We start from the raw sequence: 26,480 nt of genomic DNA, 5'->3' as shown, positions 1-26,480 counted from the left end.
CTCTTTGCTAGCTCCTCTTTCTTTGACTGTCCACTATTCCTGGGAGCCACGTGAAAATACCCTTGAAAACTTTAAGATCTTTACACTTGATTAAGAGACATATCAAACCAATTACAATGTATGGAAATTATCTGGATCCTGATTGGAAGAAACTTATAAAACACTGGACAACAGCAGATACCAGAGTACAAATTCAATATATGATGCTATAAAGAAATTACCATTTATATTTGTAATTACATAAACAGTAAATTTTTTTTTAAGAGAGCACGTATTTTTTTTTTAGGTACATAGTGAGATATTTATAATGAAACGATATGATGTCTGGGATTTGCTTAAAAATAATCAAGGGGTAGAGCAGATGGGGTGTGGATGAAGTTGACTTTAATTTGGTGACTGTTGATGCTATGTCAAGAGAATGCTGGAATTCATTATATCATTCTCCTACTTTTGTGTATGCTTGAAATCTTCCAGTATAAAAAGTTTTAAATATTTACAATTATTTTAAAAACTTCAATAATGCTGTTAAAAAAAAAAAAAACTAGCAAAAAACCAGACCTGCAAGGATTTTAGATACTGGAATTATAAGTCACAAGATATAAAATAAATGTGACCAGTATGTTGAGGACAAATAAAAATAAGGTGGTAACCCTTAACACTGATGCACTGGTGTTTTGGGGGGTAGAACAATGCTGGAATCACTTTCAACTTTGTACATTTATGTATTTCTTTTCAATACATATGTACAACTTTGCAGTAAGAAAAAAGATACAGAAATGCAGAATGCAGTAAGTTAAAAGCATGTGTGTGTTTGTGTACACATATATAGAAGATTTAGAGACTATAGAATCAAATATTAATATGTTAACAGTTACTTTGGGGGTGGAACTGCAAAGTTGTTTTTTTTTTTCTTACTGGTATTTTCTGATAAAGTAGTATGACTTTTAAATGTTTTTTCAAAATGTTTAGAAGTACGTATTTCCTAGGGTTCTGACCTTTGTCATTTCATACCACACTCTAATTCTAATCAGGCCTCTCTCATGAGGGCCAAACTCCTTCCTACTGACCTGGGCAGGCACCTCAAATTCTGCACATCTACAAAAGTCAACTTGTTATCTTTCACCCCTTCCACAAACTTACTGACTCCCCCCGCTGTCCTTATTTCAAGGGACAATCTCATCACCCAGTGATTGCGACATTTGTGCTTCCTCGTCCCCTCCTCTCACAGCCAGTCTCACCAACTACTCCCTCCTTCAGCAAGGCCAGATTTAACTCCGAGCACCCCTACAACAGTGGAGTCAAAGACCCTGTTCTCCTGCCAGTCTTCATCAGAGCCCTAGTCCCATGCCCCCAGGATCGATGCTTGTCTAACTCTCTAGTTTTTTGGTTCTGTTTTTAGATTTTCCTTTAATTTATTTGAGAGAGAGAGAGAGCACACACACAGGGAGATTTAGAGGTAGAAGCTGACTCCCTGCTGAGCAGGGAGCCTGATCCCCCCAGGACCCTGAGATCATGACCTGAGCCAAAGGCAGCAGCTTAACCCACTGAGCCACCCAGGCGCCCCTGTCCCCCTGGTTCTCATCATGCCCCTCCCGGGCTACTGTGGGAGAGGCTTCTAGAACACAGATGCAAACCCATCCTGTATGCTCAGTCAAGGTTCATGGAGCGAACTAAACAGAACCAGGTATGAGTGCAGTGACTGAACAGGCCTTCCCTCTGTGCCTCCACTGCTCCCGCCTCTACCACCGTCTCCACTCAATCTCCGCTGCCTCTGCCCTGTACCATCACCAGCAACTGGGGTGGCATAAGTCTCTGAAACAGAGTTTATGGAGAAAAAAAAGAAAAAGAGCATGTTCTGCTCGTAAGTCCTCTCACATTTTAATTTGTGATGGAATATGCTTAGGCTCCAAAAGGGAATCAGTACCTGCATTTCCATCAAATCCAAACACTAATTCTGCTCTAAAACATACAAAGGTCTGCTTTCCTCTTCCTTAGTAACTGTCCTTAGCAGCAGGACTCCCAAGGGAATTCTGACAGTCTGAGACCTGCCACGCTGAGCTGCTTAAACACAGAGCAGCTCCACCACAAAGGGGCTGTCACCCACCCACTCTTCATGGCACTCTTTTCCCTCTTTCCTAACGACTCCCATTTTGTGTACTCCACAGTCTGGAGTTCGCATGTTATTTGGTTTGGTTTAGTTTTCTGCTTTTTAAAATTGCGCTATAATTTAACATGTAGTGAAGTACATGAATCTTAAGTGGCCAGTTTGATGAATTTTTTACTATGTACATATCCATGTAACCACCCCCCAGATCAATAATATAGTCCATTTCCAGCACTAAACCCTCCCCCACCCCCTGCCAGTTGATAATGTCCCAAAGGTAACCACTATTCTGACCTCTATCATCATAGTTCTTTTCTGCCTGTTATTTTAAACTTTTATATAAATGGAATTATAGATTTACATTTTTGTGTCTGGCCTTTCAACATCATGTCATATAATCTACCTTTTAAATAATACCATCACACATACATTCTCCAAAATTAGTGGAAATCAATCAAGCCATTTTTTTTTAAACAGGGTTTTTTAAAGATTTTATTTATTTATTTATTTGACAGAGAGAGACAGATTACAAGTAATCAGAGAGGCAGGCGGAGAGAGAGGAGGAAGAGGCTCCCTGTGGAGAAGAGAGCCTGATGCGGGGCTTGATCCCAGGACCCTAGGATCATGACCCGAGCTGAAGGCAGAGGCCTCAACCCACTGAGCCACCCAAGTGCCCCAATCAAGCCATTTTTAAAGAATAATTTGGTAATAAGCCAAAAGAAACTAATGAGTATTTTATGAGTAAGAAAGTCAGTATGAAATTAAAAATCTGTAAATTTATTGGTAGGGTTGTACAGGAAACAGTGACACTTGGGGTGGGTTATCATTAAATTAGCACTGAAAATTAGTTTGAAAAATACTGCAAATTAATTTAATTTACAAAATTCTCTCTTCTAATGGTGAAAGTTGGACCATGCTTTTTACTTTAAATAATACCATCACACATACATTCTCCAAAATTAGTGGAAATCAATCAAGCCATGAATAAAATATATTATTCATTTGGGAGCCTTGATTGCTGCAGACGCCGGAGTTGACCCCAGCAAACACAAAACAATGTAAATATACACAGCAATGAACTGGAGTAGTGGGGAAGACCGTGAAAACCTAGACGTGAAGGATCTACCGAACACACTTGACTGAGAGAATCCCCTCCGAGTTTCTAACACTGTCTCCATCGTGCCTTTATACGTGCTGTCCTTGGACCTGGAATTTCTTCAAAATCCTAGCTTTTTCAGCTATTGCCTGCTCTCACACTTCACCCTCCCCTTCCTCCCGAGGGCAGAGAAAACCATCCCTCCTGAGTGGTTCCGCAGCTGCGCTTCCCTGTGCTTCCAGGGTAGAACCCGCCCATTGTCCCGTGGTGTGTGTGTGCCTCTCTCTCCCTTGCCATGAACTTCCGAGTACAGGACCTGGGGCAAGCGCCTGGCAGAGGCCCGTGTCTCATGCAGGGAACCAATGATTGTTTGTGGAATGAACGCTAAATGTACCAAGAGTGTGATAACCCTGCAGTCCATTGTTTGAGACTTTATTAGGCCAGAAAAATCCAGCAAATCCAATTGTCTTCTCCATACATTTCCAATACCGTAGGCTCTAACCGTACAGATTCAAGTGCTGAAGCGAACCTTAATGGTAGAGCTCTACCTTAGGTGGTAGAGCCAACCAAGTGCCCCAATCAAGCCATTTTTAAAGAATTTATGTATGTATGTGTGATGGTATTATTTAAAGTAAAAAGCATGGTCCAACTTTCACCATTAGAAGAGAGAATTTTGAGGGGCACCTGGGTGGCTTAGTAGATTAAGCATCCAACTCTTCATTTTGACTCGGGTCATGATCTCAGGGTTGTGAGATCGAGCCCTGCATGGACTGTGCTGGACATGGAGCCTGCTTGAGATTCTCCCTCTCCCCCTCGCCACACACGCCTGCTTTCTCTCCCTCTCTCTCTCTCAAAAACAAAAACAAAAAAGAGAGGGAGGGAGGATTGAGATAGTCTTTAAATATACATGAAGACTGAGAAATGAAAATGTTGGCACTTATAATTTATATCCATATTTTCTGGTATTTTAACATATATTTAACTTGTACTTTGACTCTTGTGATTATCTTGGCTGTCTAATCCCAAAGCTCTTCCTGTCTTTCTCACTGTTGATCTCACATTCACTGAATGTGACCTCCTTTCAGGAGCTACACAACAGAATTTTCTGTGACACATCTGCAAACAAAAAACTGAAATGAATCACCACTTTGGAAATGACAAACTACTCAGAAATACTGAAACAAGTATTCTATGAAATATAAACTTTTGATTTTGACCCTAACACAATGCTTAGCCTTTAAACTGTTTGACAATTATTACTACATTTATAATATAACTATAAAGTACATCTGCTTAGCCTCTCCTGATCTCCAGCCCCATTTATCCAACAGCCTAAGAGACCATTTGGGAACACGTCACAGTTAACCTCAAACACATCACCAGTTCTGTTATTCTGTATACTAGGTGAAGGGCAACCCCAGCCATCCAATCACCCGAGCCGGACACTGGGAATCAGCATGAGCACCTCTTCTCTTCCTCTCCCTTCACATCTTATCAATTCTATCCAAAATCATGTCAGTTCCACTGCTGACATATTTCTTAGTCCTGCACCTTTCTCTCTGTTCCTCCAAATACAAGACTTCATTTTGACTCATGGTTTTGTCCTGTATAGCTATCTGTAATCCTCCCACAACTAGTTTTTTAAGTGGACCCCTGCCTATGGCCTTCCTCTACTTGAATCTAGTTGGTTTTTTGAAATATTCAGTAAACATCTAGCAAGGGTGTACTCTGCAAAGTTTTGTTTTGTAGACAGCTCCTGGTGACACAAAGATGAGTAAGACAGTTCCTGCCACTGAGGGGCTTATGGTCTATAGGAGGAAGACAGTGTATCTATGGTGGGAAGGGCTTTGGCATCAGACAAACCTGGTTCAAAATGTCAGTTTTGGTACTTACTGACTGACTTTGGGTCGATCACTTAATTTCCCTGAGCCTTGTTTCTTCATCTATAAAATGGAGGTATTAATTCTCACTTTCCACAGCTATTTAAGAACCACAAAACATGCAAATTTCTGGCACATGCTAGGTACACAGCAGACAGTGGCTAGTATTGTTTAGTTATGCACTTTTTTTTATTTTTTAAAGATTTTATTTATTTGAGAGAGAGAGACAGAGAGAGCAACAGAGAGCACAAGCCAGGAAGAAAGAGAGAAACAGGCTCTCTAATAAGCAGGGGGCCCAATGCAGGGCTCAATGCAGGGGCTCAATATGGGACTCCATCACAGGACCCCATCCCAGGACCCTAGGATCATAACTTGACTCTCAACCAGACTCTCATAACCAGACTCTCAACCGACTAAGCCACCCACACATCCCAAGTTACTCACTTTTTCATAGAGTCAGTATTTTCTCAATGGAGATTAAAATCAGTTTTTTCTAATTTAATAATTTTCCCTTGGAGAATTGACTGTCTATTGCACAGCAAGTATAGTACAGTCTCATTAATGTAAAACTGTATTTCTGTAACTCCAAGAGGCAATTTTATAAAGTAGTTAAGAATGTGGGCTCTTGGGACACCTGGATGGCTCAGCCCATTAAGCATTTGCCTTCAGCTATGGTCGTAATCCCAGGGTACTAGGATGGAGCCCGTTGGGCTCCCTGCTCTGCACAGTGTGTACTTCTCTCTCTCCCTCTGCCCCCCCCCCCACTGCTCGTGCTCTCTCTCAAATATCTAAAGCCTTTAAAAAAAAATATATATATATATACATATATACACATATATATGGACTCTGAGTTAAACAGACCTAGATTTTAATCATCTTAGTCACCTGTGAGCTGTGTGATTTGGCCAAGTCACTTAGTTTTCTTTAAATTGTTTAACTCTTTGAGTTCAGTTTCTTCATCTGTAAAAGTGGATGAACACACAGCTTTTTCAAAAGGTAGGCAAACTGATTAGCACAGTGGGTATATAGGAAGCAGTTGATATATGTTATCAGAAAGTGGTACCTGGAAGGCTGCTCCCCAAAATGGTTTTCTTTAGATGGTGGGATTTCAGCAGATTTTTATTTTGCTCATTATACTCCTGTGTATTGCTTGATGTTCTTTTTTACCCCAAGCACATGTAATTTTTATAAAAGCTATAATAAAGTTTTAATAAAATTTACCTTCTGAATTCAAGAGTTCTGGTTTCATCTTTCCAGTACCACATCCCCAGTCGCAATCCCAACTGCTATAAAATGAAATGTTGCAGCAAATATTAAAAATTCAGTTTACAGTACATACACGTCACAATGAACGTTTAACAATTCCCACTTGTTGCACTTTATTCAGTAAGGATGTAGAGTCTTCAAGTGTCGTAATGCGGAGTTTTTTTTTTTTTTTTGTTTAACTGAAGCCAGGATTTTATCCTTTTTTTTTAGTTTCAGTAGAAAAATGGAAGAGAAGGAGGAAGAGAAGGAAGGACATTTCAATTAGGCCGCACTAGTAGCCCAAGGCTCATCAGAGCGATTTTCTGATGAACTGGGTCTCAGCCCGCAATAAACCGACACCCAGGGAGCCTCGGCGGGGAAGAGGAGATACGACTCGCCCGCAGAGGAGCGCGCTCTAACACCAACCCCGCCCTCCAGGGGATGTAGGCTAAGGACAAGCTTACCCTTTCCGCAGTGGGAGCTACCAAGCCGCCAGCCTCTGCAGGCCGGGGATCCACCCGGGGCGGGCCGGCTTTCCGCGCGGGAGGGCTATGGACTTTACAGCCAACCAATTCGAGGTGCTGAGGCGGAACTTTCATAAACATCCAAATACCTCGGTAGGGAGCCAGAACTCAGTCTGACCTTTGGCTGATTACACCTCTCTACGTCTCGGTTTTGTAGGCAAATTAGGCCACGTCCATCGCAGTGCCGCTCGCCTCGGGGGCTGAGGGCAGGGCGGCGGCAGGAGGAGCCCCCGCGGGAGCCAGGGGCCGGGGACCCGACGGCGGGGCAGGCGTGCCCGGGCCTCGGGGGTGAGAGCGACCTAGGCCGTACTCACCTCCGGCAGGGAAGCGGTCGGCGGGTCCCACCGCCTTCTCCGGGAGTAAAACTCCGGCACCGGATGCCTGTCCGCTCCCAGCCCCGCAAACATGGTCTCCCAGGGAACCGACCAGCGCCGGCAACCGCGGCCCCAGGGCTGCCGCAGCGGGGGAGGGGGGGCCCCTGCTTCCGCCCGCGGACAGCACTGGCTGGCGGGTGGGCGCGCTGGCGAACGGCTGGGCTGCGCACCCCGCGGCGGCAGACCGCTCCTCCCCGCTCCCAGGCCCTCCGGGTTCCGTCCCCCTGGACTACCTCGGGGGCCTGTAGGCGTCTGCAGAGTGAAGCTGCCCGGGGGTTATTTCTGTAGAAGTCGATTTTTCATGGCCTTCCCACCGTGAAGTAAACCACTTAATTGGTTTTTGGGATTAGATAGGTGATGGGGAGGGGTCGGGTCGGTGGAGGTTTAGGGGAGGATGCGTGGGGAAATGTTTTCGTAACTTGGTTCTGCTGCATAACTTAGATGTGTTACCCAGGGCAAGACTACTTTGATCTCATGAAGATACCTAAATCAGGAGTTAGGAGGTTTTTAAAGGAGTAATGTGTGTAAAGCACCACCCTAAAGTACTCAAAATTAGTGTTGCTTAAAGCAAAGAAACTTGCTTTGTGTCAATGAGTATTCCATTATATTTTTACATTTATGCCTTTCACTTTTCAAATCCTTTTAATTTCTTCCAACTGACTTTCCTTGTCTTTTTCCAACACTGATGTCAGCAATGCTAGATAACACTGCATGATTGAGAATGCCTGATATATTTTGCCTTTGTTATCCCCACAGCTTAGTTAAGAGATGCTCAGTAAATATTAACTATATTCCCATCAATTTTAAGAAGATGGCAATAGCCATCTGGCTGCTTCCCCTCTCGGCAGCCCCCCTCCACTACCTAGTAACAAACAATCACTGGTTAGAGTAGTATAAAACATCCGCTGGATTCATGTTCCACTCAGCGGACTGCTGTTCAGATGTATGGAAGCCCACCTATATACACTGGCAGTGGGACTTTGAACCTGTGGCCTCAGGACTGACTTATTACATGAGAAGACTCACTCGAAATAGGAGTTAAAAACATTTCAGTCACCAAGAGTTTTTCACCTCACAATGTATGTAACTTGGGGTGAGGAGGACAGGGGAAATTATAAGCTAATGCTCTATAAAGACCTGAGAAACACCAAGGACTTCAGAACGAATCCATTTACCTCACCACCAATGTCCGGAAGATCACACTTCGGTCAACTTCTTCAGTTTATCCCAGTGAGTGAAGAAATGCTAATAGAAAACCAAAGATCTTTTCTACTTCACCATTGTTGTCTAATGTACAAAACTAAGAAAGTAAGAGATGAGAATTGAAAACAGTAATCTACATAAAAGTTACAGGACAAGTTATTCTACCTGTGCTAGAGGGACATAATATTTATAGGAAAACTTTGGTAGCTCTCAAGGGGCCATCTTATACTATTGTTACCAGACCCTAACAAAAAAGGGAATAAAAAAGATGGTTTTTATGGCTTTAAGTCATTATTTATTTAAAAAGTGACCTATTCATTTCTTGAGATTTTTTTACCAGTTAGTTTAGATGACATCAGAATCTCATCATCTAAAATGGAAATATAATTTTCCCTTTAAGAAAACAATTCATGGGGGCGCCTGGGTGGCTCAGTGGGTTAAGCCGCTGCCTTCGACTCAGGTCATGATCTCAGGGTCCTGGGATCAAGTCCCGCATCGGGCTCTCTGCTCAGCAGGGAGCCTGCTTCCCTCTCTCTCTCTGCCTGCCTCTCCATCTACTTGTGATTTCTGTCAAATAAATAAATAAAATCTTAAAAAAAAAAAAAAAGAAACAATTCACGGGACGCCTGGGTGGCTCAGTTGGTTGGACGACTGCCTTCGGCTCAGGTCATGATCTGGGAATCCCGAATGTCCCAGGATCGAGTCCCGCATCGGGCTCCCAGCTCAATGGGGAGTCTGCTTCTCTCTCTGACCTTCTCCTCGCTCATGTTCTCTCTCACTGTCTCCCTCTCAAATAAATTTTTTAAAAAAAAGTTAAAAAAAAAAAGAAAGAAAACAATTCATGATGTTGTAAAGTAGGGATAAAGGTACTGTCTAAATATTTAATTTCAAGTGTCCTGTAAGTTTTTTTTTTGGTTTTTTTTTTGCCCAAGAGAAACTTCTCAAGGTCATATAACTAAGAGCATGTAACATAAAACTAAGTTGCTGGTCTCAGATTTTAGGCCCGAGACATTAACTGAATATAATGTATGTTTATACTATGAAAACAGACTTTCAAAGTATTATAATTCTACCTTTAAAAAATAACATATTGGGGCGCCTGGGTGGCTCAGTGGGTTAAAGCCTCTGCCTTCGGCTCAGGTCATGATCCCAGGGTCCTGGGATTGAGCCCCGCATCGGGCTCTCTGCTCAGCAGGGAGCCTGCTTCCTCCTCTCTCTCGGCCTGCCTTTCTGCCTACTTGTGATCTCTGTCTGTCAAATAAATAAATAAAATCTTAAAAAAAATAAAATAAAATAAAATAACATATTAAGAAAATGGCAATGTCAGTATTTGAATTATCAACTCCTTTTATCTAATCTCCACCTAATCATACTGAAAGAGGAAAGAGCCCAAGGCTTCTTGGTTTGTTCTTTTTTTTTTTTCTTAAAATTTATTTATTTGACAGACGGAGATCACAAGTAGGCAGAGAGGCAGGCAGAGAGGAGGAAGCCGACTCCCTGCTGAGCAGAGAGGCCAATGTGGGGCTCCATCCCAGGACCCTGGGATCATGACCTGAGTTGAAGGCAGAGGCTTCAACCCACTGAGCCACTCAGGCGCCCCTGATTTATTTGTTCTAGAGGAAGGACATTTCAACACTATCACCCTATTAAATTTCAGCACTGCATATACCCTAAAGTATTCCAAGGGCTATCTCTAAAGATCCATAATTTTTAAGGAATGTATAATTTTTCTGTATCTAATTGCAGTGGTTAAGGATAATCCTTCAAAACTCATTCCTATTTAGACGTTATACAGAAGCAATTGAATATGCCTGTTGTTCCTTAACCGAAACATATATATTGCCTTAGCAACTGACTTGTGATATATGGATTTGCGATTCTTTAAAACTTCAATTCCAGTGTTCAAAAGCAAAGGGAACATGCCTCACAGCACAACTTTTATAAACTACATTCAATTCTTAATTCTCATTAAGTCTCCTTGACATGTTGTGCAGGTGATACATTAAGTATCCAATTATTCATGCTAAATTTAAAGATGTGAACAGCATTAATATCTCCTCATGGACAAATGTTAATGAATTACCACTATATACATCAAACTAATACCGTCAAAAATTTAGAGTAAGCTTGTTTTAAAACTTCATGCTTCTCAAATACTATGAACAACCTGTTAGGTCTTATTTTGGCAGATGTTTGGATTTATTGCCTTAAAACAGAGACAGCTATATTAGACATTTAGGTAAAATTTAAGTGCCCATTCTGAAAAATGTTCTTTTCTAATCCCTTAGCATTCTGTATGTATTGGGTTAGCTTTAGTCCAGACCACTAGGCCCTAGTATAACATTACTTTCAAGTTCAAGTGATGTTAATTATTCCTTAAGTGGTAATTTAGCCTCATCCTAGTTTCAAGTACTTTTTCCATTGTCATTTGACTACGTCTGATCTAACATCTGTAAAGGAGTTCCCAGGAGTTATCCAATTACCAGTTTCAACTGACCCCTGGAAACACTGAATGGCTACTTTGGTGGCTTTATCTTCACAAAATTCAGATCTAAATCTGAGAAGACAAAATTAAATTAAAAACACTCAAGAAGGCCAGGAGTTTTACAAATTAGTTTTCAGAATAACAGAAAATGAAGTATCTACATAAATTGATATTCCTGTTATAGCAAGTTACCAGAGGCCAGGCCATAGGATAGTCAAAGAAACTACCAGTGGTCATTTTTCTGAGTTTAGAAACTAATCTCTTCTGAACAAAGGTCTAAAATGAATCATACTAATACCAAATTGCACCTGCAGAAAGATTCCATTACATTTTGAAGTTAGAGCAAGAAATAAACACTTTCAACAAATAAAGGACTAATAAAAGGTTACTAGAATGAGCATTGTCTTGGTAAAAATTCATGTTAGGTGCGCCTGGGTGGCTCAGTGGGTTAAGCCTCCGCCTTCAGCTCAGATCATGATCCCAGGGTTCTGGGATCGAGTCCTGCATTGGGCTCTCTGCTCAGCAGGGAGCCTGCTTCCTCCTCTTTCTCTGCCTGCCTCTCTGCCTACTTGTGATCTCTGTCAAATAAATAAATAAAATGTTAAAAAAAAAATCATCACTCTAAATCCAGTATTCATTGGATTCTATTAATACTAAGGTAGTTTGTCAAGTATTTATGTGACATTAATTTATGTTAATTAAACAACCTTAATGATTCCTTGCTGGAAACTTTCTACCAAAGTGGCACTAGCACCAAAAAAATGGAGTTACCATTAGCTTTTCAGAGTGTAAAGAGCAATTACCTTAAAATTTTAAGTTTTGGAACAATTCAAAATTGCCTTTTTATCTCACTCCCACCTACCCAAATGACTCTGCTTAAAAAATAAAATACTTATGTATATGAGAGTCAGCTCTTGTGTGAGAGGGTCATTATACAGCTCAGTATTTTTAGGCTAATTTGTTCTCTAGTTTTTATATCATTTCAAAAATTAATGTCTGCATGATACAGAAAGGGCCACTACTAAAAACACAGCATCTATAATGCACTGTTAGCTTATGAACAACATGAAGCACATCTACATTGAATAGAGGTATCAAAATGTCCATATGTGGTGAAAACATTAGGCTAATAACATGCATTTTCCAATTAGCTTTACTGAATTTCTCCCAAGTTCCCCTTAAATAAATCAGATCAAAGTAGAAATGACATTCCACTAAGAAATACAAATAGGAACCCCCTTCTCCTAAGGATGTGCATTTTAAAGCTTAAGCCCAGGACGCTCAACCCAAAAGTTTCCAGTATTCTTATCTGTAACAATTTCAAATCAGATACACAGAAAAATGGACAAGTTGTATATTACAAAATATTGGACTATCTTGCAGTTTTGTCTTTTAGAAAAGAGTATCTGGGGCACCTGGATGACACAGTTGGTTAAGTGGCTGACTCCCGGTTTCAGCTCCTGTCTGGTCTCAGAGTGATGAAACTGAATCCCACATCCCACATAGGGCTCTGTACTCAGCACAGACTTCTTGGGTTTGTCTCGCTCTTCCCATTTGCCCCTCCTCCCCCCCAAATAAATGTATCTTTAAAACAAATATTTTAAAAATAAAAAGAAAAAAATCTATTCTAGTGATTTAAGGCAAGTATTGCAAAAGCATTGTGATTCTCAAATCAAAAAAAAAAAAAAAAATCATTATCTCCCTTTATCCCCAAGTAATTGTAACTGTTGAAAACCTATCCTTATGGAATTTGGATAAGCTCAGAAGTTAAGCTGTTTCACTAGAGAATTAAAGTTAAAACAAGTTTGACTAAATAAAGTGACTTTAAAGTTTGCCCTGCTGGCTCTTGTCGCAAGCACTGGCATGCCACAAAAAGCAATTTGTTTCATACTGCGTCAGGCTATTTATTATCAGAGAACAACTCCCGCCCCAGCCTTTGTTAGTTTAGAAAAAGAATCATTTCATACTTAACCCCAGAATACGGCTTGTATTTTGCTGGAATATTCAGGTGGATTTTCACTTGGAACACTTAAACCAAGGCTTAGGAGTCTGGTTTCTTTATTAAAAGGAGGAGGAAAGTTTACCCAGGTCTTCTCCTTTTTAAAAGCTGTTGGCAATTCAAAGCAGGAAATCTCATCTGAGAATTAGACAAGACTGAGTTAGATACATTTCCTCTCATACTAATAACATGGGTAAAACTGTGAGAAGGGAAAATTGAAAACTCCAAGACTGTGATTTTGAGATCAATTTCAGCTTTACTTTAACTCTGTATTTATGCATTTGTTTGCAAAAAAAAAAAAAAAAAGAAAGCCTGTCCTTAATATAACTGCAATGTTCATTTTAGTCTTAAAGTAGTACATAAAAATAAACAATTCAAGCTTCTATATATTTTATTGTTACCAAGCTTCCGCAGAACTTATGTGCAAACTTCAGGTTTCCCAGCTCAAACAAATCTCCATGCACAAACTAAGCTACTCAAAAATGCTCAAGTCAGCAAACACCCAAAACGCATTAAAGAGAAACCTCAAATAATGGTTTTAAAAATCAAACTTCAGAACTAACCTTTTATAATTAAACTAAGTTGTTGCATCCTTCCTTTCCCATGCATACACCGAGTGAAAAGACTTCCAACAGATCTCATACTTGGCACAAAGGCATTTCAAAGAAACACAAACAAAAGAGAGAGAGAGAAAGGAAAAGAGGTTTACGCTGACTCGAGTGCAAGCTTAGTCCACTTCCTCGATGGTCGGTCCCCCGGAGGCTCCAGAACCGCCGCCGCCAGGGCCACCTTGGTAAAGTTTGCTGATGATGGGGTTGCACACTCTTTCAAGCTCTTTCTGCTTGTGTTCATACTCATCTTTCTCTGCCATCTGGTTTCGGTCGAGCCAGTTGATCACCTCCTGACACTTGTCGAGGATCTTGTTTTTGTCCTGCTCGCTAATCTTGCCCCTCAGTTTCTCGTCTTCCACCGTCTGCTTGATGTTGTAGGTATAGGACTCCACCGCGTTTTTGGCAGCGACCCGGTCGCGATTGGCCTCATCTTCCGACTTGTACCGCTCTGCCTCCTGGACCATCCGGTCAATGTCGTCCTTGCTCAGACGACCCTTGTCGTTGGTAATGGTGATTTTGTTTTCTTTACCGGTGCTCTTGTCGGCGGCGGTGACGTTAAGGATGCCATTGGCGTCTATATCGAAGGTGACCTCGATCTGAGGGACCCCGCGAGGCGCCGGGGGAATCCCGGTCAGGTCGAACTTGCCCAGCAGGTTATTGTCCTTGGTCATGGCCCGTTCGCCCTCATACACCTGCACCAGCACGCTGCTCTGGTTGTCCGAGTAGGTGGTGAAGGTCTGCGTCTGCTTGGTAGGGATCGTGGTGTTTCTCTTGATGAGTGGGGTCATGACGCCGCCAGCCGTCTCAATGCCCAGCGACAACGGGGTCACGTCGAGCAGCAGCAGGTCCTGCACGTTCTCTGACTTGTCTCCGATGAGGATGGCCGCCTGCACCGCAGCTCCGTAGGCCACCGCCTCGTCGGGGTTGATGCTCTTGTTCAGCTCCTTGCCGTTGAAGAAATCCTGCAACAGCTTCTGGATCTTGGGGATTCGGGTGGAGCCGCCCACCAGCACGATCTCCTGGATCTGGCCCTTGTCCAGCTTGGCGTCACGCAGCGCCTTCTCCACCGGCTCCAGGGTTCCGCGAAACAGGTCAGCGTTCAGCTCCTCGAAGCGGGCGCGAGTGATGGACGTGTAGAAGTCCACGCCCTCGTATAGCGAGTCGATCTCGATGCTCGCCTGCGTAGACGAGCTCAAGGTGCGCTTGGCTCGCTCGCAGGCGGTGCGCAGTCGGCGCACTGCGCGCTTGTTGGGCCCAATGTCCTTCTTGTGCTTGCGCTTGAACTCCTCCGCCAGGTGGCTCACCATGCGGTTGTCGAAATCCTCGCCGCCCAGGTGGGTGTCGCCGGCCGTGGACTTCACCTCGAAAATGCCATCCTCGATGGTCAGGATGGACACGTCGAAGGTGCCGCCGCCCAGGTCAAAGATGAGCACGTTCTTCTCGCCGCCGGCGCAGCCCTTCTTGTCCAGGCCGTAGGCAATGGCCGCCGCGGTGGGCTCGTTGATGATGCGCAGCACGTTGAGGCCCGTGATGGTGCCCGCGTCCTTGGTGGCCTGGCGCTGCGAGTCATTGAAATAGGCCGGGACCGTGATGACCGCGCTCTGCACCTTGCCGCCCAGGTAGGCTTCGGCGATCTCCTTCATCTTAGTGAGGACCATGGAGGAGATTTCCTCTGGGAAGAAGGTCTTGATCTCTCCCTTGTATTCCACCTGCACCTTGGGCTTCCCTCCCTCGCTCACCACCCGGAACGGCCAGTGTTTCATGTCCGACTGCACCGTGGCGTCCTCGAACTTCCGTCCGATCAGCCTCTTGGCGTCGAAGATGGTGTTGGTGGGGTTCATGGCCACCTGGTTCTTGGCGGCGTCGCCGATGAGGCGCTCGGTGTCGGTGAAGGCCACGTAGCTGGGGGTGGTGCGGTTGCCCTGGTCGTTGGCGATGATCTCCACCTTGCCATGTTGGAAGACCCCCACGCACGAGTAGGTGGTGCCCAGGTCGATGCCGATAGCCGGGCCGCGGGCAGACATCCTGACTGAAAGATAGGCAGGCGACGTTAGGCGAAAGCACCTAGGACCGAAAATCTGCGGCGTCAACTAACGGTCGCCTCGCACCAGACACCGCGAGCGCCAACACTATCTCCCGCTCCCCTCGCTGGGCTCCCCGCTCTTATAGCCGCCTCCCTGCCGCCTTCTGGAAACTCCCGGAGCCAATCCGCTCCCAGGACAGCCCGCCACAGGCTTGCCTGGGTCGGAGTGACCCGCCCGTAGCCCAACAGATTTCTAGTTGGGTGAGGGGCGGGACCCCGGCTCGTGCTCAGAGGCGACGGGCGGCCGTTATGCAAATGAGGGTCCCTTCAATTCTCCCCGGCAGCCTCTGACCACCCAGCCTCGCGCTCCGCCTGCAGCTAAGGGGCGTTAGGCTCGCGCCCCTCCGCCAGGTGTAAGCGCTCTAGCTTGATCTTTGCCTTTCCTAAGGCGGGATTCGTCAATGTCCGATGGATTGGCAGAGCAGGCAACCAATGAGCAGCGCGGATTCCCAAGCGGGTGGGGAAGGAGGGGTTGGGGCGTGGTACAGGGAGGAGACGCGGAAGGGGAGCTCAGAGAGGGGAATCACCTGAGCGGTTCGCTCAGTTCCTAAGGCCTTAAGTACAGTTCAAAGCCGAGCGTCCCAACTAACCTAGCACGTAGGGGCGGGGCAGCTCCTTTAGAGTCGGCTGCTCGGAGGAAATAGGGCCAGAGCCTTCTTTTTTCCCTCCGCCCGCACCCTGCCAAGGGAAGGAGCTGGATGGAGTTGGCTAGGCCTGGGCGTGAGGGCGGCTCCCCCGCAGGCGGGGACAAAAAGAAACGCCTTTGAAGTTCCTGGTCGGCCTCCTGGAATTTTACTTAGCGTGCTTTGCTGCGTCTCTGTGGGTGTGAGCGCCTGATGAAAAACTGCGTGGCGGGCGGGGCCCACAGGAGCCCGGGGGAGCGCCCAGAGAGGCGGGAGGTTTCTCCGCGCCGCGCGGACGGCCTGCAAAAGTGGAGACTGGGGAGCGACTGCGAGTCGTCCTCCCCGGGTTTAAACTTTCTCCACCTCTGTCCATTTTCCCGGCTTGTCCTGCCCCTCTAAGCTTCCTGATTTCGTCTCCCTGTCGTCTCCACTGCTTTCCTTATTTTCCGTTTCAGGTGCTTTATTCGCCGCTTTGAGTTCTTCGCTGGAAAATCTAGAAATTAATCATAAAACGGGCACGTTGAAGCACCGTGAAATATCAGGCTCACGCCCCACACGGTTCTCTCACACGCACTCGTGTTTACTGACCGAGTCCTGTTTTATGACCAAGTTCAACTGGATGGGATTCTGTTAACTATGCTGAACTTCGGTCAAAGACCTCAAACCCTCAGAGTAGGAAGATGAAAAGGAGCGTAACGCATTCTATTACGTTTAGGAAGACCCTGAGAATAGGTCTGGGGGTACCATCTGGCACCAGCTGACAGGGCTCCTGCAGGATGACAACAACGAAATTGTTGTGACCAAAACGGCGAGAACGCTTCCCATTATGGGGGGAAAGCTGGGGACATTCACTCAATGAGCTTTAACAGGTACCTATTATGTGAGCGTGAAAAGACAAAACGGTCAGTTTTTACGAGGTTAAGACTCTGGTAAAAAGATAAAGGTAATTTGAGAGGAGTGCTGTGGGAACACAAAAAACGTCTCTCCCACAGACTGGGGAGAGCGTGTTGGTGAAGGCTTCCTGGAAACCGGGGCACAGCGAAGAGGGGAGGAAAGGCATTCTTGCTATGGACTGTAGTTTGAGCAAGGATAAGAGCAGTGCGTGCTGAGGCAAACACAAGTTCTGTACAGAAGGTTAGTGTCACTCAAGGAGAAGGACAAACAAAAAATAGTCTCTTCCGGTGGACAGGATACACCTAAGAGCTTTAGGGGTCATGATTTTTTCCTGAGGCTATGGGAAGGGGGCGGGGCCTCTTTTGAAGAAGGCTAATAACACTGCATGGCCTGTATCAGACTTTGTGTGAGACAGTGCTGGAGAAAAGTGGTTGTCTAAGAAACACACAAAGCTGTGTCCAAGAAGTAATGTTGACAGAATCCTGTAAAATCAATCAATGAATAATTTAAGTTTCTTTTATCTAGTGTATGTCATTTCCAATTTTTAAAAACACATTTGCTATTTATTTGTTAATCCCATTGGCTAAATAGTGTTGGTTTCGACCAGGATTCCCATCTCTTTTTCTGTGAGTGAAGCTGAAGATAGGGCACCTGGGTGGCTCAGTCCTTTAAGAGTCTGACTTCTGCTTAGGTCAAGATCCCAGGGTCCTGGCTCCCCGCTCATCTAGAAACCTGCTTCTCCCTCTCCCTCTCCCTCTAACCCTCCCTGCTACAGGCACGTGGGTGCGTGGGTGGTGGCTTGCTCTCTCTCTCTCAAATAAGATCTTTTTTTTTTAAAGACTATTTTTTTTAAAGGTTTTATTTATTTGACAGAGAGAGGGGAAGAGCACAAACAGAGGGAGCAGTAAAGGGAAAGGGAGGAGCAGGCTCCCTGCTCAGAGCAAGAAGCCTAATGCTGGGGCTCCATTGTAGGAGCCTAGGATCATGACCTAAGCCCAAGGCAGACACAACCATCTGAGCCACTCAGGCACCTCAAAAAAAAAAAGACTTAAAAAAAAAAAGTTAAAAAAATTTGGATTACGAAAACTTTTAAAGAAAATATTAGAGAAGCAAAGATAAAACCAAAAAGTTCCTATTAAAGTTGTCTTAAATTTTGAGTACAAATCTCTTGATTTTATTCTTGGAAATTTTGCTTTTTATGTAAAAAGGGAAGCGGCATTAGCCCGCTGGAGAGAGCAATAGGAATTCTTTGTAGAACTGATGATACAGTGTAATTTAGAGACAGGGTCTCTATCTACAGTTACAACTGTGAAAGCAAACAGTGAGAAACAAACTCATCAGAACTGTATTCAGACAGCCCTAACACACTTCAAGCAAAGCAAGATTCCATAAAAGCAAACATGCTAATTCTTACAAACACTAAAACTACAGCTTCAGAACAGAGAGGTTTGTATAGTAACTGTGTACTAAATGCATAGTTACTAGTAATTACTAGTAAATTGATACTTCATACTTTTTGAAAAAAGTAAATTCTACCCCAAACATGTGGCTTGAACTCAAGACCAGCATCAAGTGTCACATGCACTACCAACTGAGCCAGACAGGTGCCCCCATATGTTTTATACTTCATATGGCATCTGAATTTTTCCCAAAAAGACAGTGTTTGCATTTTCATTTTATATGAAATAAACATTTGCAGCCCTAGAACACTGCCATATACTGACCATTCTTGGAATTTTTTTTTTTTTTTTTAAGATGTTATTTATTTATTTATTTATTTGTCAGAGAGAGAGAGAGAGAGCATAGGCAGGCAGAGGCAGGGTGACAAGCAGGCTCCCTGCAGAGCAAGGAGTCAGATGAGGGACTCAGTCCCAGGACCCTGGGATCATGACCTGAGCCTAAGACAGCTGCTTAAGTGACTGAGCCACCTAGGCGTCCCCATTCTTGGAATTTTTATATTGTTCCTTGTTTATATTAATTTTTTTTTAATCTGTTCTTTTCTTTTTGATGACTGTGGCTCATAATTCATTTAAAACACAGCCCATGGGGCGCCTGGGTGGCTCAGTGGGTTAAAGCCTCTGCCTTCAGCTCAGGTCATGATCCCAGGGTCCTGGGGTGGAGCCCCACATCAGGCTCTCTGCTCAGCGGGGAGCCTGCTTCCTCCTCTCTCTCTGCCTACTTGTGATCTCTGTCTGTCAAAGAAATAAAATATTATAAAAAATATTAAAAAATAAAACACAGCCCATTAAATATTATCAAATTAGCAAATTTATGATCAAATAATATTCATCAACACCAGCAATGGTGCAGCAAAAGAGGGAAATGCTACTGGTGGGAATATAAATTAGTACAGTCTTTCTGAAGGTCAATGTGACAACATTTTTTTCTTTACCTTCAATATGATCATACCATTCGTTTAGCATTAATCTTTGTGGGATTTATCCTAAGGAAATAATAGAACATATGGGTATATTATTTATAATAACAACAATAACAAAAGGGAAATGGCTTACATATTTGGCAATAAGACAATGATTACGTAAAGCATAATACATTCCTATGATGAATTATTATGTGGCCATAACATTGTGTATAAGAACTTTTTTTTTTTTTAAAGATTTTATTTATTTATTTGACAGACAGAGATCACAAGCAGGCAGAGAGGCAGGCAGAGAGAGAGGAGGAAGCAGGCTCCCCGCCGAGCAGAGAGCCCAATGCGGGACTTGATCCCAGGACCCTGAGATCATGACCTGAGCCGAAGGCAGCGGCTTAACCCACTGAGCCACCCAGGCGCCCCTGTATAAAAACTTTTAATGACATAGGAAACATTCCTGGTATAATTAAGTGGGAAAATAAGATATAAGACTTTTGTATAGTATTTTATTTCATTTTATTTTTTCATATTTTATATGTAGGACAATCTTTCATATATTAAGAGTGGATCCAAAACCTGGATTAAAATTTATTATCTCTAGATGGTAGGATTATCAGTATTTTTTCTAAATTTTCTTGTACTTTTACAATGATTTTTTTTTTAAGATTTTATTTATTTATTTGACAGAGAGAGATCACAAGCAGGCAGAGGGGCAGGCAGAGAGAGAGGAGGAAGCAGGCTCCCTGCTGAGCAGAGAGCCCGATGAGGGGCTCCATCCCAGGACCCTGAGATCATGACCTGAGCCGAAGGCAGCGCCTTAACCCATTGAGCCACCCAGGTGCCCCTACAATGATTTTTAAAGGTTGACTATTAACATACCATTGAAACAAAGTTTGCTAATCTACTATTTATATAGAAATTACTACTGACTTTCAACAAAGAAAATCTCTTTGGCAGATTATAAATAGTAGGGTGTTTCAAAATACTTTTAAAAATCCAAAGACTGAAGTCCACACAGTCTGGAAGAAAAAAGAGCTTTAATATATGTCAAACCCTCTAATTAATCCCCAGTACCTAGAAAAGTATGTGGAACATAGTAGTGATTAACTAGCTCAGTGTTTATTAAAAGTGGCCTAAGGCACATAATTTAACCAAAAAATTGGAAATAATAATTTCATTTTTTTCCTGTATAAGGGGGAAATTCTCTGCCTACCTCTTATATTTCTGTATTAAATAATACTTGAGACCAAAAATTAAAACAAACTCAAATCTGAAAATACTTGTACTAGAGATACAAAGATGAGTAAAATTAGGTCTAAAACTTCGTACCTGGGTAATCAGGCCTACCGTAAGGAGACTAAGAATGAATTTTTCCAGAATTACCACAGAAAAAAATGTATGGATTTTCTGGAATTCTCTCAATTCCTACTCCGACACAACTTTTACAAAGGTTGTGGATTAAAAACACAACAACAAAGGGTTGTGGATTGTTTTGAGGAAGCAGTGTTGGCCTGAGGAGAAGTTAAGTGGCAGCTGTAATTTGAGGACCTATGAGCAAACTGGAGTTGAAGATCTCTATAAATACTGCCAACTTCTATTCTTTAGATGTACCCTGTTACGAAATATTTCTCCAGTCACCTGTCACTATAGGAAAAATTTCACCACTGTTTCTTTTAAGTCTTGAAAAACTCAAGTCTTTAAAGAAACTGTAGACACACAGTGGCCTGCAGGAGGACACTTCCTGGTATGGAAGGCTAAGACTGGAACCTAGAAGAGAGGCTTTTCCAGAAGCAAATTTGTGAAAATAACACTAATTGTGCCTACTTCAGTTTTGCACAGCATCAACTTCGAGGATAGTCTTGTGGACTAGTCCAACCCAGTATTGTTGTAATTGTTTTTTTTTTTTTTTTTAAAGATTTTATTTATTTATTTGACAGAGAGAAATTACAAGTACACTGAGAGGCAGGCAGAGAGAGAGAGAGAGAAGGAAGCAGGCTCCCTGCTGAGCAGAGAGCCCGACGCGGGACTCGATCCCAGGACCCTGAGATCATGACCTGAGCCGAAGGCAGCGGCTTAACCCACTGAGCCACCCAGGCGCCCCATGTAATTGTTAATATTTACTGAATTCTATGCAATTATCTCAATCATCTTTGGGAACTGGACTGAAATGAAGAGAATACTCTTTGCTGATCACTTTGGAGGGGGGCAACTTACTAAACTCTTAACCTGAAAATAAACAAAATTAATTGTATTGAGAAGGAAGTTATTTCTCTGAATAAGTTGTTATTTTGAAAAATAAACCCTCTGAAAGAAATAAATACTATGTCAGTGGATTTTTAAAATAAATATATCTTTTTATATTGTGAGGAAACCTAATTGTTGTCATCTGTGTTTGTCATGAGATAGTACTTTTCTAATCATTCTATACAGAAGAAACCAGGATTTGGTAATAGGAATTTTAGTTAATTTGTTTTGTGCACTTAAAACAATTATTTTCTTATTTTTAAGTAGGCTCCATTCCGTAGTATGGAGCCCAACATGGGGCTTGAACTCAAAACCCTGAGATCAAAACCCAAGCTGAAATCAAGAGTGGAACACTTAACCAACTGAGCCATCTAGGTACCCCTGTTTTGTGTACTTCTTAAGTTGCTCAGGAACACCAAAAATCGCTGTATCAGATACTTTATTATTTTTGTATCAGAGAATGGAAAGAGTTGATAATAACTTTTCACACAATTTTGTAAAAGAGCCAGGTTGAAAAAAATACAGTATAAATAAAAGTAATATACAGACAGTTTAACTTCTGAACATAGAGGAGGAAATTTTATTAGGTAAAAGCAATGGATTGAAAAAATGTTAACAGAAATTTCCCATGTAACTCAGTAACTCCGTTTTATACTGATATACAGAAAATAATCACATTATAGAATGCATTTATATCACTTATAATTATTGTAATTCTTTACATTTGTAGTTTAGTGTAGTCACAATTCAAGCCATGTTCCTTTTCTGAATCTGCTTCTACCAGTCAGTCAAAAATTATTAGTTGAATCTCAACTTATATTGATCTGGCACCTTTAATTATCAGTAATCTTTAATCTTGTCTGCTTCCTACTTTTTAAAAGTCTGCAGTTTTATATAGTTCCCAGAGATTAGCGATAGTTTTTAATTTTGTTTTTGTTTTTTAGAATGTAACACTTTTCTAAACTTATTTCTCTTGAAGCAGTTGAATACATATGAATTTCAAGTTTTTAGTAAATTTCTCTGCTCCCTTCAGGCCCCTATACCCACTAATCACATTCTAACTAACTTTATCTAATTTTTTGCTAGTCTAATTAGTAGAATGAATATTCAAGTTATCATCCCACTTTATACCTAGAGATTTTAAATGACTTTACTTCTGCATATACTATTATGTATACTGTTAGATTTGTGTAACTCTTTAAAACATTTGAAGAAACAAGCATAAAAATAAAATAAGCATTTCTGAAAATATATACCATGATATTATATAAGAAACAAAATAATAATAATAATGAATTGGATAGACAGTTAACCAGAAGTAAAACTATAAGTGTATTCACAATAAGGAAATAATACGACTAAGACTCATAAGGTTCGAGCATATACATATAAAAAAATATTTGAAGCCAGGTTAAAATCTCATCAAACATTTCATTTCTAGTGGAAGTTTTTTTAAAACATAGCAATTATTCTTTCACTCAATACTTAGTTGAAATTTATCTTGAAATTTGAAAGCTGAGAAATAATGGTATTATACATTAATACCAAGAATATATATTTAACAGAAACTCATTCTACATTATTAGATTATATTGCTAAATTCAGAGGAAAATAATGTGTCTTAAGATACATTCTTTTGGTTGTTCGTGTTTTATGAAAATCTACCACTATTGAAGTAATAACCATTTCTGTTTTTCTTTCAGCTTAACAGGCTTAAAAGGGAACTTCATTAATCTTAATAATTGTTTGTGACTGGTATATACAGTGAAAAAGAGGAAAGGCAAATGTTACATTACAGTGATATCTTTAGATTATCTTTCCTTGTTAAAATATTGGTCTCACTTTTTTTCCTCTGTACCCACATCTTTTTATTTATACTCTAAACTACAGATTTTGGGGTATAATTTTTTTAACTGTCTAACTATATTTCATAATATATAAGCTGTGATTCAAATTATTTTGTTAGGATTATATGTGTTTACACAGATATGTTATTATCTCTTTATAATATATTTATAGTAGCCTAGCAAGCCCTTTGATTTCAGAAGGGACCATGGAAGATAATTAGCATATAAATTTTCATTTTAGTGTAGCTTTAACCATTGATGTCATATGAATATTCTAGTTACTTTTCTTTTGGCAGATTTTCCACAAATACTAGGAGAGTCACCATGAATCAATTTTGTCACAGCAAAGTGATTCCAAAGTGATCTTTACTGAGTTTTCTTGGATCCTTGAAACTGGAACTTTTGGGATTGATGAGGTTTGTCAGGAAGACAGAAAAGATGGTGTCACTTCAGATCTGATATTCCTGGGTCTGGACTTAAAGATTATCTGTTGAAGATTGATTCTTCCCCATGTCCTCTCCAAATTCAGATCTCACTTCTCCAGAGGTTTAGAAGGCCCTATTTCACCACTGCCACACAGAAAAAGACAAAACTCAAGAAAAATAGTATTACAAGTTGACTGCTCTACAAGATACAACATAATTCTTAGGTCAGAATTCAATGCTTTTGGCACCAGGCCAGCACATCACTACAACAAAGAATGGGAATAAAAGCACAGTTCCTAAGACTTAAGTTTATTTACTTTCTTCCTTAATGTAACTCATTGTACCTTTCAAATATAAGGTGTTCTTATTACTAATATAACTCTTCACCTTTAGAGGCATTTTCTTTTTTCTTGCATGAGTCAAGCTAGAATGGGTAGGACACATGCCACATGAAAAGACAGGAGGCCAGCCAGGTAGAGGACAGTAGGGAGGAAGGAAGCAATTAAGAGTCTTCCCTCAAATAAAATAATTTTACAATGTACTTTTTTTTTTCTTCCAAGTTTATCTATTTAAATTATCTCTACGTCCAAGGTAGGGCTCGAACCCATGAGCCTGAGATCAAACACCGTATGCTCTACCAACTGAATCAGCCAGGTGCCCCACAATGTACTTCAACTTGTTAATGGAAAACCTCTGGTTGAAAGATCCAAGAAATTTAAAATTTCATGTTCTTTGTATTGAGTGCCTTCACCCATTAAGCTAACATTGTTTTCTTTAAATAGTAAATGTTGTATACTCTGCAAATGAAAATAAAGTACACATTACACACACACCGAGGAGTTTTCCTTCCAGTTCCTAAGTTCATAACTCTCCTAAACTGCCCGTCATTCAGGGTAGAATTTTATTTTTTGCAACAACACTTTACCCTAATTTTTTTTTTTTAAAGTGATTGTCTCTTAAAATATTTTGTCCCAGGGGCGCCTGGGTGGCTCAGTGGGTTAAAGCCTCTGCCTTCAGCTCAGGTCATGACCCCGGGGTCCTGGAATTGAGCCCCCCCACATTGGGCTTTCCTCTCAGCGGGGAGCCTGCTTCCCCCTCTCTCTCTGCCTGCCTCTTGGCCTATTAGTGATCTCTGTCTGTCAAATAAATAAAATCTTAAAAAAATATATTTTGTCCCACATTAGGGAATGCATAAGCATTTGAAAGAAAAGATGATTTTCATAATCTGGACAATTATATTTCTGTCATCTAAAAATGAGCTCTACTGATTGATTAGCATAAGCAATTGGCTTAAGTACAATAAAAACAAAATAATAACTTCTAAAATAATAGGCTGTCTACCTGACTGTATTCCTTTCTCAAATAGTAAGTACAGAGGGTTATGCAAATTTTCTCACATAAAAGTGTTAATATTCCTAATTCTGAAATGAAATGTCTTTTACATATTTGTCATCCCCCTGGCTCTAGAGTTTCCTCTGCCTTCTTATTGAAATGGTGATTAGTATATTGGTACATTCAATTCAAAACCAAGTACTGGATTGCAGTCTTTACACCATCTTTTTTGTCAGCAAATGAGAGAGATAATGAGAAATTATAAAGGCTTCCTGCCCCCTAGTGATCTGTGGTAGATTTTGATAGGAAGAATGAACAATTCTGTCACTACCAAAGGACCTCAATGATTTGGTTCTCCTAAATAAAAGGAGACAAATAGGATTTAAGTTTCTAAATGCTAAACTCAACTAAGCATCTGAATATAAACATGTAAGTGGTATTAAATGCATTCAAAATTAGCATGAGTTCACAAGCTGCTATTGTCATTTAGCTAATATTCATATTTACCAATACTCACAGACACAAAAATCCTTGCATTTTAAATCATTGCACCTTTGCCTTTTGCCAGCAGATAAATTTGTAGGTGGCTAAATTTCATCTGGTTTGAGTAGGAGACTCTACCCATGTTACCAAGTAATATGTCCTTGAGTTTGATAGAAGGCAATGAAAGTGGGCCACCTAAGTGATTATATAGACATCATTTATGGAGTCTTCATTAACTTGCATTTCTCATTTCACTTAAGAAATAACATTGAGATGGTAGAAAGATGACCATTAAAGTAGTAGATTTTAATATAGCGGTAGTAAAACCTGTTGTATAGATTTTAGAAATCAGGCAATAGAATCATAAAGTTAAAATCAGATTGGGAGGGGGATTGTTTCACTTAAAGCATTAAATGTTCATTTTTTTAAAGTTTGCTGCTAGGTTAGGATGCATAAATGACTGTCATTTCCTAACATTATCTTTCATTTCTTTTATGAGTAAGACTGTATAAGTTAACACAAAATATTTTTGGTAAATTGAATTATAAATAGCTAGAATAATTAACTTTTGATTTTAGACAAACATACTACTCTATAAAATTTAATCAATCACAATATGGCAATTAGGGATTTTATTTTTTACCCAAAGAAATG

The 26,480-nt window shown here is 41.3% G+C and overlaps 3 protein-coding genes and 1 non-coding gene across 7 annotated transcripts in view; 1 reads left to right on the top strand and 3 right to left on the bottom strand.

The window, feature by feature from the left end:
• Positions 1–7,411, bottom strand: part of PPP1R36 (protein phosphatase 1 regulatory subunit 36) — a 31,717-nt gene extending 24,306 nt beyond the window's left edge. For 2 of the 4 annotated variants that reach the window (XM_059371303.1, XM_059371306.1), the window contains exons 1-2: positions 6,790–7,254; positions 6,302–6,366 (exon numbers count right to left, since the gene is read on the bottom strand). In XM_059371303.1, the coding sequence (XP_059227286.1) occupies positions 6,302–6,366; positions 6,790–6,930 (206 nt within the window). In that variant the 5' untranslated portion in view covers positions 6,931–7,254. Of the gene's footprint in view, positions 1–6,301; positions 6,367–6,789 lie in introns of those variants that run through there. The other 2 variants (XM_059371304.1, XM_059371305.1) reach the window with 2 other exon arrangements.
• A 5,872-nt stretch (positions 7,412–13,283) lies between these two features.
• HSPA2 (heat shock protein family A (Hsp70) member 2) lies at positions 13,284–15,964 on the bottom strand. The gene has a single exon (XM_059373387.1). The coding sequence runs from the start codon at positions 15,543–15,545 to the stop codon at positions 13,638–13,640; it is 1,908 nt and encodes a 635-aa protein (XP_059229370.1). The 5' UTR covers positions 15,546–15,964; the 3' UTR covers positions 13,284–13,637.
• A 5,658-nt stretch (positions 15,965–21,622) lies between these two features.
• On the top strand, positions 21,623–21,691 carry LOC132000556 (small nucleolar RNA SNORD2). Its single transcript, XR_009399405.1, has one exon. It is a non-coding gene; the product is annotated as a small nucleolar RNA SNORD2 (small nucleolar RNA).
• Positions 21,692–22,161: 470 nt separating this feature from the next.
• ZBTB1 (zinc finger and BTB domain containing 1) overlaps positions 22,162–26,480 on the bottom strand; it is a 30,655-nt gene continuing 26,336 nt past the window's right edge. The window contains exon 3 of the mRNA XM_059373375.1: positions 22,162–24,155. Within this exon, the coding sequence (XP_059229358.1) occupies positions 24,119–24,155 (37 nt within the window). The 3' untranslated portion in view covers positions 22,162–24,118. The remainder of the gene's footprint in view (positions 24,156–26,480) is intronic.

This window comes from Mustela nigripes, chromosome 13 (genome assembly GCF_022355385.1).
Source record: "Mustela nigripes isolate SB6536 chromosome 13, MUSNIG.SB6536, whole genome shotgun sequence".
In the NCBI taxonomy this organism is placed as follows: domain Eukaryota; kingdom Metazoa; phylum Chordata; class Mammalia; order Carnivora; family Mustelidae; genus Mustela; species Mustela nigripes.
The sequence above is the reverse complement of the archived record's forward strand: the minus strand, read 5'-3'. Positions and strand labels throughout refer to the sequence as shown.

Excerpts from the sequence above, each read along its gene's own strand:
- HSPA2 (XM_059373387.1), bottom strand. The coding sequence starts at position 15,545 with ATGTCTGCCCGCGGCCCGGCTATCGGCATCGACCTGGGCACCACCTAC.